The 13,493-nt window shown below is 53.1% G+C and overlaps 1 protein-coding gene across 4 annotated transcripts in view; it reads left to right on the top strand.

Annotated features, from left to right (window-relative positions):
• The window catches only part of SMOC1 (SPARC related modular calcium binding 1), a 135,600-nt gene extending 127,806 nt beyond the window's left edge, over positions 1-7,794 (top strand). For 2 of the 4 annotated variants that reach the window (XM_010976587.3, XM_031453947.2), the window contains exons 11-12: positions 299-543; positions 5,698-7,794. In XM_010976587.3, coding sequence (XP_010974889.3) covers positions 299-543; positions 5,698-5,711 — 259 coding nt within the window. In that variant the 3' untranslated portion in view covers positions 5,712-7,794. Of the gene's footprint in view, positions 1-298; positions 544-5,694 lie in introns of all 4 variants that reach the window. The other 2 variants (XM_031453946.2, XM_031453948.2) reach the window with 1 other exon arrangement.
• Positions 7,795-13,493: the final 5,699 nt, after the last annotated feature.

The following is a 13,493-nucleotide window of genomic DNA, read 5'->3' on the forward strand; positions in this document are numbered from 1 at the left end:
CATCTTGTACGAGAACTTTCCTGGCTACGCTAGAGGGTGTGGCAGCCTCACCCACTTGGACCCCCCACCCTGAGAAATGAATTGTCCAGTCTTGAGGCTCAAGTTGGAAAGGATGGCTTGATTCTGCTGCAAGCAGAGCAGGGCTGGGGGGCCTTTGGCTTGGAGGAGCCGGTTCTACCTGGCTGCCAGCAGTACCCTGGCATCTGACCATGCGGGGGGAGAACTGCGGTGGGGCTGATGGTTCCTGCAGGAGCCTGAGTGGTGTGCTCTGGGGTGGGGGTGTCTGCCCATGGCCCAGGTTCTCGGAGCCGGACCCCAGCCACACGCTGGAGGAGCGGGTGGTGCACTGGTACTTCAGCCAGCTGGACAGCAACAGCAGCAGCGACATCAACAAGCGGGAGATGAAGCCCTTCAAGCGCTACGTGAAGAAGAAAGCCAAGCCCAAGAAGTGCGCCCGGCGCTTCACCGACTACTGCGACCTGAACAAGGACAAGGTCATCTCACTGCCCGAGCTGAAGGGCTGCCTGGGCGTCAGCAAAGAAGGTGAGTGCGCACCTGTGCTCCTGGCCTGGCGGGACTTGCCCCTCCCAGGCCCAGGGACTAAGGGCTCCCCCCAGCAGGTGAGATCCTAGGTGCTCGTTTATTCAGCTGTTTCCTGGGAGTGCGTTATGCTTCGTGCTAGACGCCTGACACCTGGAGGAATTGATGGATAAGGTCCCTATCCCTCCCTTCCCTGTCTACTGAGAGGACGGATACTGACGTATTTGCATACATTGTGGTAAGTGCAATGAGAGTGTATTAGGATAGGCCAGGCTGCAGTGACAAGTAGAGCCACTCATGTAATGGTTCAACACAGTGGGAATTTTTTCATCTTGCCCATGTAATAGTTCCCCCTGATTCCAGGTCCTGGTGTTTGGTGCAGGGTGTGTGTGTAAGGGAAGGAATAGGAGGGGGGCTTGCTCTATATGCAGTCACTCTGAGATCTAGGCTGAGAATGTCTCTGCCAGCTTCATTATGTGGCTTCCAAAGTCACCCTGCGGGTCATCTCCCTTCCCAGTCCACCAGACGGGGTAAAACCTGAAGCAGTGCATGTGGGGCAGGGTTTATGGGCCCGTCCTGGAAGTGACACGCATCACCTCTCGTATTTCACTGGCTGGAGCTCAGTCACTTGACCACACCCCGCAGTGAGGAAGGCTGGGAGCCCAGGAAGAGGAGGAGAGCATGGATTCTGGGGACACCCAATGATCTCTGTCACAGTGGAGTAGGTGCAGAGTATTGTAGGAACATGTGTAGGGCGCGTACGTCAGCTCGGGGGCAGACGGCCTTGGAAGACTTCAGGAAGGACGCGATGCTTAAACAGGGGGTCCACAGACCATGGCCCAGGGGCCCAAGCTAGTCCACAGCCTGTTTCTGTACAGCCTGTGAGCTAAGAATGATTTTTCTATTTTTAAAGGGATATAATTTTCAAAAAAGGAGTATATACAAAAGGGACTGTTGTACACTGTACATGGCCCACAGAGCTAAACTCCTTACTATCTAGTCCTTGATGGATAAGTTTGTCACCCCTGCTCTACACGGATACCTGAGCAACGAGCAGGCGGTGGCCAAGCAGAGAGGTCAGGGGAGGGAAGAGAGCTCTGAGCTGAGGCAAATGAAGAGGACGCTGCAGAGGGGAGGGAGCAGCGTCTTAGAGGAGCTGAAAAATGTCCATGTGACTGAGATGCATGTTGAGGATGGGAGGAGAGGGGACGCTGCAGGAGGCAAGGTGAGAGAGTTTCAACTTTATAAGGGCAGTGGGAAGCCATTGAAGGGATTCAGTCAGAGAAGCAATAGTGTCAGTTTTACTTAAAAATGATTCTGGTGCAGTGTGGGAAATGGACTGGCGATGAGTGAGGCAGAGGACTCCGTAGGAGGTGTGGCACTATCCGGGTTGGAGGTGATGGAGGCCTGAATTAAGAGAAACACAGAGGAGGATGCAGTGGAGTGGGTGGGTCTGAGCTGGGCAGACCTGCAGGGCTTGGTGCCTGAGTGGGAGAGGATGGAGGATGGTTTGGACAGCTGGAGGATGGGCCCATTCACTAAGAGGGGCGACACTGGAGGAAGAGCAGGGGTGTAGGGGGTGGAGGAGACGACGAGGAGGAGGACTTGGGCACGTCGAGTTGGCTGCACCTGAAGGATGAGTGGGTCTGAAGTGCCGGGGAAGGGTCTGACCTGAAAGTACCACTTTGAGTGATGCTTATTTGAAATGGAAGCTTTGGAAAAGCTGAGACTGCCTTGGAGGAGACATAAGGACTCTTCCTTGTCCCAACCCCTGGTTGACAGTGTAAACCCAAAAGGTAGCTTGGGAAATGGCTGAGTTGCCACAAGCTGCCCAATCTCAGGACTTGCCCCCTTCACCCTGGTGACCCTGGGTGAGTGACTTCATCACTCTGGGCATCCTCACTAGACAGGATGTCTAGTGTTCCCACTACCCTGAGTTCCCAGGACACAGTGCAGTGTCATGGATCAAACCCCGCCTCGGCTGCAGACTGGTTCTTTTGGCCAAGTACACTGGGCAAAATGGTCCTCAACCACTCCAGGTTTCAATCTCTCCATCTGTAAGATGGAAATACCCTAGTATCTACCTCATAGGGCTGTTGTGCTGATTCAAGGGGACAATGAGTCAAAGCAGTTATCATAGTGCCTGAGACGTTACAGGAACTCAGTGGAAGTTCAATATTACTGTTCTTCTTCATAAAATTATTGCCGCTGTCAGAAGCAGTTACCATACTGCATTGTAATTCACCCTCCTGATTCTCTGTTGAAGCCATGAACTCTGTCTTCTCAATTTCTAACCTCAGGCACAGTGCGTGATCCTTGGCAGTAGTAGTGCATTAGATCCTTGTCAAATGATGAAGGAATGGTGAGGGGTTGTCCTATGCAGTGACATTTTGCTTTGATGCACTTGCAGTCTGTATCCATTTCTCGGAACACAGGCAGAGAGAGGGCCAGTATTGGGAAGAGACTAGCCAATGTTAGCCTAGACCCTAGGCCCACCCACGGGCACTTCTGGCTCAGTAGGGTGGGAATCACAGGGCTCTGTAGTGACTATGCCCTGGGTCCCCTTCCCTCGCTGGTGTTTCAAGTCCTCACAGCGCACAGCGTCCAAGGGGAGGCTGAGTGGGATGACCTTGGGTCCAGGAAGCTCACGAAGGCTTCCTAGCTTTCCTCTAAGCTTTGCCAGGCACCAGGTGTCCAGGACCTGGAGAAGGCATCCAGCTCTGCACTCACTAGCCCTTTAATCCTGAGCAAGTTCCCAAACTCTCCGAGCCTCAATTTCCTCCCCTGTAAATGCAGATGATGGTATCTGCCTCAGAGATCTGGTGTGAAGATTACCCAGCTGGTGCCTGTGAAGAACTTAGCCCAGGGCCTGGTTTGTGGTAAGAGCATGAAAGAAATTAGGAGAAGTAGAGGAACATACCCTGGCAGCTTCCCTGGGTCCCTCCGCTCTGGGGAGCCACAGAAAGGCCACCTGGGTAGCGAATGCCGGTCATCCGGTGTCATGCGGTGCCCTCTGGTGGGCTGAGAGGGGCTTGCATGCCAAGTCGGGGGTGGGCAGAAGTCAGGTGAGGGGAAGACACGGAGTTTGGGGGTGAATGTAGCCTGGGATCCGAGAGAATGAATTTTTTGGAAATGCCCCATGAACATAGGCATTTTTACCAACTAGACTCCTCACCGGGGAGCTGAATTCTCTGCCCTGCGTTCTGAGGACCGTGCCTCTCTCTTGAACGGTCCTTCCCAGTTAATACAGCACAGTCATCAGGATTATTGTCACTATCCTGTGAGGCAGGCAGGCTGGAGACGAGTGCCTCCATTGAAGAAAAAGGCAACGTTCCAGCTTAGCTGCCCGAGGACAGCGCCTGCCCTGGGCTCAGGCCTTTACCCTCCCCGCCCCTCTTGGTGGTGAAAAGCATGGTTCTGGGAGCAGTCGGCCAGGCCTGAGTTTGCTTCACCACATAAAACTATGCCATCTCCAAGCCTGTTTCACCCTCAGAAAACGGGGTTAATGCGATCATTTTACTACTGCACATAAAGTTGCTCTGAGGATGCAGAGATATGACAAGGAACGGGATTCGCGCAGCAACGCAGCAAGCCTTCAAGGAGAGAGCTGGCCACTGTACGTTTTCTGTCCCGAGTCTCAGCCAGGTGGGCAGGACAGTCCGAGGTCCCTCTGTCTGTGGGGATCTTTCCACTCACCACTGCGAGGAGCAGCTGCTAGGAGCGGGTGAAGGCTGGCCGCCTGGCTCTGTCACTTCCCTCCTGCCTGCCAGGAGCCTGTCAGTCTCTCTCCGAATTTATTTTCTCATCTGTAAGACTGGATATACCAGTATCTACCCAGGGCTCCACCCCACCCACGTTCTGTCTTTTTTCTCAGCTCTTAAGGAATGATAGCGCACCTGGGGGGCACGTGAGCTGAGGGTGGGTGTGGATTCCCGCAGCACTGTATACTCCTCCAAGCCCTTCCTCCGTCCCTTCTCAAGGCAGTCCTGTGAGCACCAGAGCAGAAGCAGCGCGGCCTAATTCCCGTTCCATAGACCAACCCAGCGGCGTTAAGGGGTGCGCGCAAGATCGCGTAACTCCACGCGGAGCTGGCCCAGCTCTTGTGTGCTTGCCTCCCAGCTCCCTGCTCCTCCCTTAGGAGACCTGCACAGCCTCCAAAACTGATCAGCACCCCATGGGGCGGAGGGGGTGTTAGCAGAGTAGACCTGGGACCTTGGGTAAGCCAGTCAACTGCTCTGAGCCCAGTTTCCAGATTTGTTAAGTGAAGGGGCTTAGATTCCTTAGATGATCACTTAAAGTCCCTCCACCTGACATCCTGCAGCTTGGGGAGCCAGGACCCAAGGCAGTTATGCAAATGTCCATCCTCACCAAAGCCCCTCTCAGCTAACAAGGGGGGCCCTGGCCTTAGGGAAAAGGGACTTCGTTTAAAGGTGTTGGCCAGCAGTGGGTTCATCCAGGCAGAAGAGGGAGCATGGCCACACAACCTCTGGCTCTTCCCCAAGTCCCCTCTTCCTTCTGGGGGTGACAGGGGACAGGGGCCCAGGGATAGAAGGAGCCCTACCAATTCTCTCGGTCAAGGCCACTCGAGCGTCATAAATTCCCCTTTGTTGTAAGCGGCACTCTTGGCATCCTCCCCCAGGGAAACGAGCAGGCACAAAACCATTCAGGAGTTGCCTTCTTTCTGGGGCCCCTTCCTTGGTCCCTCTGACACAGCTTTGGTGGTGCGACAGGAGCGGTGGGATTGGCAATTCACCTAGGCTCCTATGTTCAATTATCTTGCTGAGGACACACGAGAAAGATGAGTCATTTCTCCAAGGATCGTACCATCCCCACCTATAAAAAAGCACCTACCACTTCCACCCCAGCCTCAGGTTGAAAGGCTGGCATCAGGAGCCCCAGCTGCGCTTACTAGACAAAGCCAAGTTCTCTGGAATGCCCAACTTGCTTCAGGCGCCACTGTGATGATGCCTCATGGCAGTAAAAGATGGGCTTGGTAAAACATGGGCTTATCCGCAAGCCCAGCTCACCTGTGTCCCGCCCAGCCCCATATCCAACGGCAGGTGGAACAGACTGCTCTGGGGAGGAAATTGGTATGTGTAGTTGGCGTTCTCATAAACCCAGCTCTAACCTCTTGCTTGCACCTCCCCTTCTCAGTAGGACGCCTCGTCTAAGGCACAGAAAACCAAAGGGCAGGTGGAGAGACCAAGAGGCATGATGGACCATCAGACACCTAACCTTCGACGCTGCCCTGGCCCGGCCACATTCCATGTAACATAAGTGATGCCCACCGTGTTTGCACTTTTAATAACTCTTATTTGTGTGTTTTCTTTTGGGTTTCATTTTTAAACATCGCTATCTAATACCACAGTGGGAAAAGGAAAGGGAAGAAAGACTGTTTATTCTCTCTTTTATTGTAAGTTTTTGGATCTGCTACTGACAACTTGTAGGGTTTTTTTGTGGGGGGGGGAGGAGGGTCTCGTTGGGATTGAGAAGGAAGAGATTTATATACTGTATATAAATATATATGTAAATTGTATAGTTCTTTTGTATAAGTGTTGGCATTGCTGTCTGTTTATTCCCCTCCCTCTCCCCACTCTGGGTTGTGAGGGCTCTGGACACATGGTCCAGCTTTCTGGAATCAAAGACGCCATCCCTAGCTTGCTTGGGGGCTGTTTGGAGACTGATCCTGGTGATCATAGTGCAGATGCCATTGGTTCTTTTCTGGTGAGAGGAGGGCACTGCCTCATGCCCCAGTTGTCAGAGCTGTCAAGTCACTTGGTGGTTGACCTTCTCATGGGAGGTTGGGTGAGGGACAGATGGGAGTGGCCCCTACAGGAGGCCCATGGCCAGCACAGGCACTCATTCCCATGCCCGTGTGTTCCTGCCATCCAGACCCCTGGGGGCCAGACTCGGTGGGTGCACAGTATCCTAGGGACCCACTGAGCAAATTGTCCTCAAAGGATTTGCATTAGAGACAGTTGAAATATTTCCACTGACATTTAGCATCTACTCCATGTAAAGCATGAGAGGAGAGGCAAAGAAGAAAGACACACGGTGGGGCCTTTCATTTAGTAGATGTTTAGTATTTGAGCAGCAGAAGAAAGAGGACAGAGGGCCTGCACTGGTTGAGGGCAGTGCCCACAGGAGGCTTCTCAGCTCCTGCAAACCCACGAGTGAGGCTTCCCAAGACAGCTCCCAGTGCCAGAGTCATTCCAGGCTTTCCCTTCCACCCTCCTCGATCCCCCCTGCCATCCTCTGGTCCTTATAAGTCTGAGGGAGGAGCTGGGTTGGTCACCTTGTTGGTAACTCAACCTTTTTTTAAAAAATCCAGTACTGAGGTTCTTCCTTTTTCCCTAAATGCTCTTAAGGGCTTCCAGGCTTGAGGCCAATTCCAGAGCAAAACTTGTCTTGGGCGTCCCACTTCTGCCTCCCCTAGAAGTGCAAGGATCAGAACCCAGCTCCAGGGAAACCCAGGCTGAGCCTTCCACAGACGTTTTACTGGGATTCCAGTGTGGGCTGCCCAGCCTTCTGGTCAGATGCCGCCTTCCTCTGCCCAGGTGGCTGTGCCCATTTGCCCGGCATCAGACAGAGGGCAATAAGTGACACATAGTGCCCTTTCCCATGAGCAGCCATGGCGGCAGCGAGGGAGGGCGGGTAACACAGGACTGATGCCCCTGTGGGTTGTTTTTGGAAAACTGGCCGCATTTCCTATCACATCCCAGGATTTCTGTAAGTGTGTCACCTGGGCAGACTGTGCATCCCATTTCAGGTCTGGGAGGAATTGGCATGCAAGCACCACCCACTCTAGGTCCTGCTGGGGAGGCTGTGGTGGTGGCAGGGGGAGGTGCCCCGCTGGCGTGGGGCATGGCCTTCTCAGGACGTGCTCAGATGGAGCCTCTGGCTGGAGAAGGTTCTTGCTGTCCTGGTGAAGGTCCCAGAGGTTGTCTCAGAGTGACTGGAAGCACCATCCCAGCATGTTAAGGAGGAAAGGGAGCCCTCCCCCATCCAAGGGGGCCTGGACCAGAAAGCTCGGTGTGCCGGCACTGGTGGCCCTTCCAGGAGACCCCAGCCCCCTTGTCTGGCCTGGAAGGAACATGTCAGCACAGAGAAGGCGCCTTCTTGTGGAAACTCAGACTCTGCCCCAGGCATCTTCCCTTCACGTGTGTGTAGGCTGTATTGTGTGGTTTCCTTTGTAAGGAGGGACGGAGACTATTTGTAGCTTGTTTTATAAAAAATAAAAATGAGTAAACCTTGGTGGCTGTTGCCTTTTTGTTTGGGTGGCCTTCTCTGATGGATAGGTTTCATTTCCTTAAAAGTTTGGTGGTTTTCTGTGGCCCTGGGTGCCCTTCACTCTGATCATAGAAAGTCCGAGGTGCTGGACTGGAGACGAACCCAGAAGTGGCCATGAGGTGACGCCATTCTTTGCTGTGAGGACATCGATCCCCTGGGTCCTCGCCTATAGTGGTGGTGCCCTTGGCACAGCTGCCCCCACAGACCCTCACTGGAGGGTCGGGATGTGGCTGGTGGTGCTTTGGGGGCAGGGTTGGGGGTGGCCCATTCCGTGGCTTCAGGCTGGCAGGCGTGGGCACACTGGCCGTCATCCGGATCACAAGAGCCCAGGCTGGGAAGCAGCTGCAGACAGGGAGCAGGCCCCCAGTGGGGTTCACGCCGTCTGTGCCCCAGTTCCGTGTGGCACGTATTCAGGTCAAGCCTGCTGGTCTGGTTCTTGTTGCTGGCGGCCTTCGGCGTGGACTCTGCAGCAGAGATGTGGCCCTGATTTTTCCTGGTGTTGCTGGCATCGACTCCCTTTGTCCCCCTCTCTCCACACACAGCTGACCCTGGCGGTGGCTTCCTCATCAGCCTCTCAGAGCCTCCTCCAGATTCCTTGTCCTTGGCATGTGAACAGAAGATAATGCCCTTGAAAAATTCTCCCCTAAGCCTTTCTTCAGCTAAGTTTCTCTGGGAAAGGATCTCAGCCCTTGAATGTGGTCACACAGGTCCCCCCTCCTCCCGCGGTGCCGCTGTGTCCACAGGCCCTGAGATACTTCATACTCACCCCAGCCCAGAGCTGCCGGCGGCATCACCCCCATTTCACAGGGGTGGATGCAGACGCAGGAGTTCAGCGACTTGCTGGGTTGCACCCAGCTGGGAAAGGCAGAGCCGGTGTCACCCTCAGATCTTCTAGTCCAGGCCCAGGGTTCTGCCCAATCCTGGCTGCCTTCCTGGAGCAGCTAGAACACGGTCTCCTCCCCCCCTTAACCCCAGGCGGTTGCATTCAGCTGTGAGTGCATTTTTTCCTCTGAGCAGTTTAGGTCTTATTAAAAGCCACTAATTTGCAGAGGCCTATCATGGGCTTCAGGGATTTGGGGAAGAGAAATAAGGGAGGTCTTTGTCCAGGCAAGACCACTTTGGGGTTGACCCCGCTTCCAGCAGAGACACCCAGCCTGATGTGGGGAGGGGGAAAGGGCTAGCCTGTAGCCCCATCGGGATGTCAAGAGATGGCGGCTGCTGGGGCCAGGCGTGTTTTCAGATGCCAGAGGAGGGGCTTCCAGGTCAGTATTCATCCCTGGTTCCCCAGGGAGTCTGGGTGGGATGGGAAGCTGGCAGCACCAGACCCCTAGGAGGAAAAACCTAGAGACAGCCAGGCTGGTCATCTGGACATTTACTCCCAAGTTCCTAAAGGAACCATATGGCCACAGGTGTGCCCACCAAAGAGATTGAAGACCTTCCCAGCATCTTGGTCTGGTTTTGTGGCATTTGGGCTTTTTTTTTTTTTTTTAACATTGTACACGTAGGGGCAGGTGAAACTTGACCTTTTTCATGCAGTGCCACCAAATCAAGCCCTCATCCCTATGGTCTGGATCATGACTACACTTTGTGTGACTTTCATGAATTGATACGAAGGGTCATGACCTTGGTTACATGCCTGCCATCTGAATGTCCATGCTAAGTGTTTGAATCAGGTATCTCCTGACATTTCTTGTCGGATCTGGTCCAGCACTCTGGCCCATTTCTTATAATCGCTTGTGTCACCCCAGCCAACACCTCCTCAAAGTTGCCTCAGCCCTTTTGCTGTCTGCACTGTTCCCCATCTTCCTTTAGCTGCTCTATGAAGGTCCTTTTGCCTGGGGTTTTCCCAGCCAAAGCTTTGACTGTAGCTAATGGTCCCCGATTCCGTATGTGGCACACCCGACCAGGGCCACCCTGATCGTCCACATGTTTGGTGGTGGAGTGGCATTGAATACTTGGATGTGGTCTCCTCACTGGGTGATGGGCACATTGCTAAACGACTTACAAGAATCAGGAGAGACCAGGATAAGCGGCAGTAACACAGACCCCACCCATCCTCCCAGTGGCTAAATCACAAAGGTTTTCTTCTCATTCCTGCAACATACCCATCATATGTCAGCAGGGGGCGCTTGTCTTCATCAGGGAGCTGGGTTGAGGGAAGCGCCATCCTCCATGATTGTGGAGGCAAAAAAAGGAGGGGAACATGCTAAATTGCACCTTGGCTTTTAAAGCTTCCACCTGGAAGTGACATGTCACTTTGCACACATTTCAATGACTAAAGCAAATCACGTGGTCCCACCTAGCTCAACAGGTTAACTGCCCAGATGTAGAATTAGAAGTATTTGGTAAGCAACTCTGGTGACTTTGTAGATGATCACAATGTAGATGATCTTTGTGTTTTCTATATGGATTTAAAATCTGTAATTTTCATATTGCCCAAGAACGAAAAAGACTTGCTTTTCGGGGTTTTACATGGTGCATTTTATGTCTATTACTTCTGACAGATCTATCACATTTATGGTAATTACTGTTCTCCAGCTTGGTAACCATGAATGCACCTTCCCTCCTGTGAGCTCCCGGTGCCCTCCCCTCCCAACCTGGAAGCTACATCTCAGGTAAGTGAGGCCCTGCAGTAACTGCTCTCCCCTCACCACCCCCTGCTCCCCGAGCTGTGCTGGAGGACTTGGGCGGGGCAGGTAACTCTGGGCTGGTTGAGGAATCACTTCCCTCCGGAGGCACAGATGTGAACTGTCCCCGTGCAATCACTGCTTTCAGCTGTGCTCTGCTGCATCTTCCTACTCTGTGCTGTGGACCCCCCACGACAACTTGGGCAGTTCCCCTAACTTCCTGGTTACTTCAGGTATTTACAAGCTCAGTTCCATCCAAGTACAAACTTCAACCTCTAGCTGGATTTAGATCATCCTCCCCTCTCTGCCCCCGGCACAGTCGTAAGCTGGCAGTCCGATGGCTTGGAGGCGAGCAGGGGGGCTATGGCCAGGCTCTGAGACTGTTCCTCCTCCCCTTCATCCTCACGCAGCTGTCCTGAGATGGTGGGATAGAGGGAGGGAAAGGAAAACCATGGGGGTCTCTTAACAGACCACAGTTGAGCCCTCTCTGTTCATTGTGGCCACTTCCCAGACTGGCACGGCTGGCCCCTGTACGACAGGGGCCCGAACTCTGGCCTTTGTATGGGGCCCGTGCTGGTTCTGGGTGGGTCTTCCCCACTGCACAGGGCCTTTATGTGGGAAGTCCAGCTCTGGCTTGACCTCTTCCACACTTCCCCACACCAATATAGCCCATGTCCACTTTGTTCTGAGGACTCTGCCTTGGGTTTTATACCTGAATTATGGTCACACCCGGCTCCCTTCTAGGGCCTCCATTCATCCGTGGGAAACTCACATCCTTGCCGTACCGGTTGGTGGTGGTGCAGGTTGATCCACACCTCCCTCCTCTCTCAGCTCTGCCTCTCAGCCACTTCTCCCCTACTTTGCCTCACTGGGTAGAGGAGACTGGTCAGCAAGTCTGCTGCATCACAGATGTCCAACTGGGAAATGGGATGTCGGGCCTGCAGCTGGCCTAACTCCCCAGAAACAATTCTCTGAGCCTCCCTCCTTTTTCAGCTTCAAGGAGGAGAGCAAGCAACCCAGTGATTCTTGTCTACCTCTCTCCTCTCTCTCCCCTAACCTTTTTTAATAGATAGGGATGGGGAAGGGTGGTTAGTTACAGAGTTATTTTAAGTGTCGTGCTATCTTTGGGGAGGGTATCTGTTGTGCTTTAGGATATATGATACTAAGCCTCTCCTTTTTTCTCAGTTTTGGCCCTTAATTACCAATTCTGGGAAAAGAGAGAATCCCCCCACCAAAGTCCCGAGGGGCTGAGCACTCCAGTCTTCTGTAGGGAACCGCTGGACAGGCACAGAGGGCAACTGCTCGCCTTCTGCCCAGTCTGCCACCTCAGGTGGAGTAGCAATGAACTCAGGAGCTGGAGCCATCCATTCACCCTGAAATTCCTCCTTGGTCACAATCTTCAGCTGCAGCCTGCTCTTCCTTTTCAATCTCTTCAGGATCTCTGTGGAAGCAGAGCTCAGGCATGACCTCCCAAGGATGTTTCCGGGAGATGGTGCCGCACATGTGCAGAACCTCCTGGGCGAGCATCCCCTACATCAGACCCACTGAGTGAGCTCCCTTGTTGTTGCTCGGGATGGCAATGTCCACGTAGCACAGAGGGGAGTCCCTGCTACACAGGGCGATGGTAGGCAGGTTAACATAAGGTGCCTCTGTGAGGTTCCTTATTGTGTAAGACGATCATAAGATTTTAGGGTGACCAACCATCCCTAGGACTTAGGGGCTTCCCAAAACATGGGAATTTCAGTGCTAAAACCAGGAAAGTCCTGGGGAAACCCAGACAAGTCATCCTACTTGTAAACAATGCTTGTCTTACATACCCAACAGGTGCATATGAAGGTAATAAGCAGTGACCTTGAGCTCTGGTTGACCTAGGTAGTTAAGTCCAGCTCTGCCACTTGCTGGATGACCTTGGACAGACTACATGGCATCTCCCAAAGCTTCACCTCCATCTGCAAGCCCACAGATTTTTCTGTCCACCATGACTCACAGAATTACTAACATGGAAAACCCTATATGGCCTGTTGCCCTTTTCTGTGTCACTTTCTTTGATGCCAAACACATCTGCCTCTCCTCTCCAATGTGCTAAGGGGCTTTCTTGACCTGGGGGTGCTTGTTCCCCTTGGCCATCCCTCTAAGTCTCAATCTCTGTGCCTCTTGCAGACCCAGCAGGTAGAGGCCTGCTCCTGCTCTGGAAGCAAGACTGTGGGGAGCTTCTCTCCACTTTTCTGGAGCCTGCCTGGACCAATCTACAGAGGGACGGCATGTTGGATGTGGTGGCCTGGGGCCATCCGTCTTCCCTTCTGGAACACTGCCAGGCTCTTCAACCCCGATGGCACAAGCTGTAAGGGATTTTATCACAAACTAATATTGTGAGGCGAAAGGAATATTCCCAGGGTATATGCTAGGTACAGGGCACGACAGTAATTGCCTTGAAAAATGAGTCGTTTAACTTTTGCAACAACTGCATGTTTGGATTGGAGAAACTGAGGCTCAGGGAGCTTAAAGTCACTTGTTTAAAACCTCGCAAAAGGTGAGAATGGTAGAACTGGGAATCAAACCCCACAGAATCCTGAAGGTTAGCACCAACACATGAAAGGCCAAAATGCAAAACCTCAAGCCTTGACCCCATAGCTGGTGTCACATGTCTCCAGGGACCAGGAAGGTCCCGTGAATGAGAGCGGCGGGCCAGGTAAAGACACTGGTGAGTGGAGAACGTGAGCCGTGTCTCCACAGGGTGACCACTGATCAGCTCCCTTGGATTGTTGCCACATGGGAACGCCCACCCACCATAGCCGGAGAGGCAGAAATCCAGATTATCACACCAAATGTTTCCAGTTTAAAACACTGACAATTATCCCATTAAAAAGACACTTCATGGATCAAACATATCAAGCCTGCTGGCCACCAGGTTTTAACTCCTGCCCCACAGTCATGGAGAGAGAAGTGGAGTCTGCCAGCGGCACTGATCGTAGCAGAAGGGTGAATTACGTCGCTATGCCATTCATGGACTCTGCACTTATAGTAAAGGTGACTGGG

This window comes from Camelus dromedarius, chromosome 5 (assembly GCF_036321535.1).
Source record: "Camelus dromedarius isolate mCamDro1 chromosome 5, mCamDro1.pat, whole genome shotgun sequence".
NCBI classification, from domain to species: Eukaryota; Metazoa; Chordata; class Mammalia; order Artiodactyla; family Camelidae; genus Camelus; species Camelus dromedarius.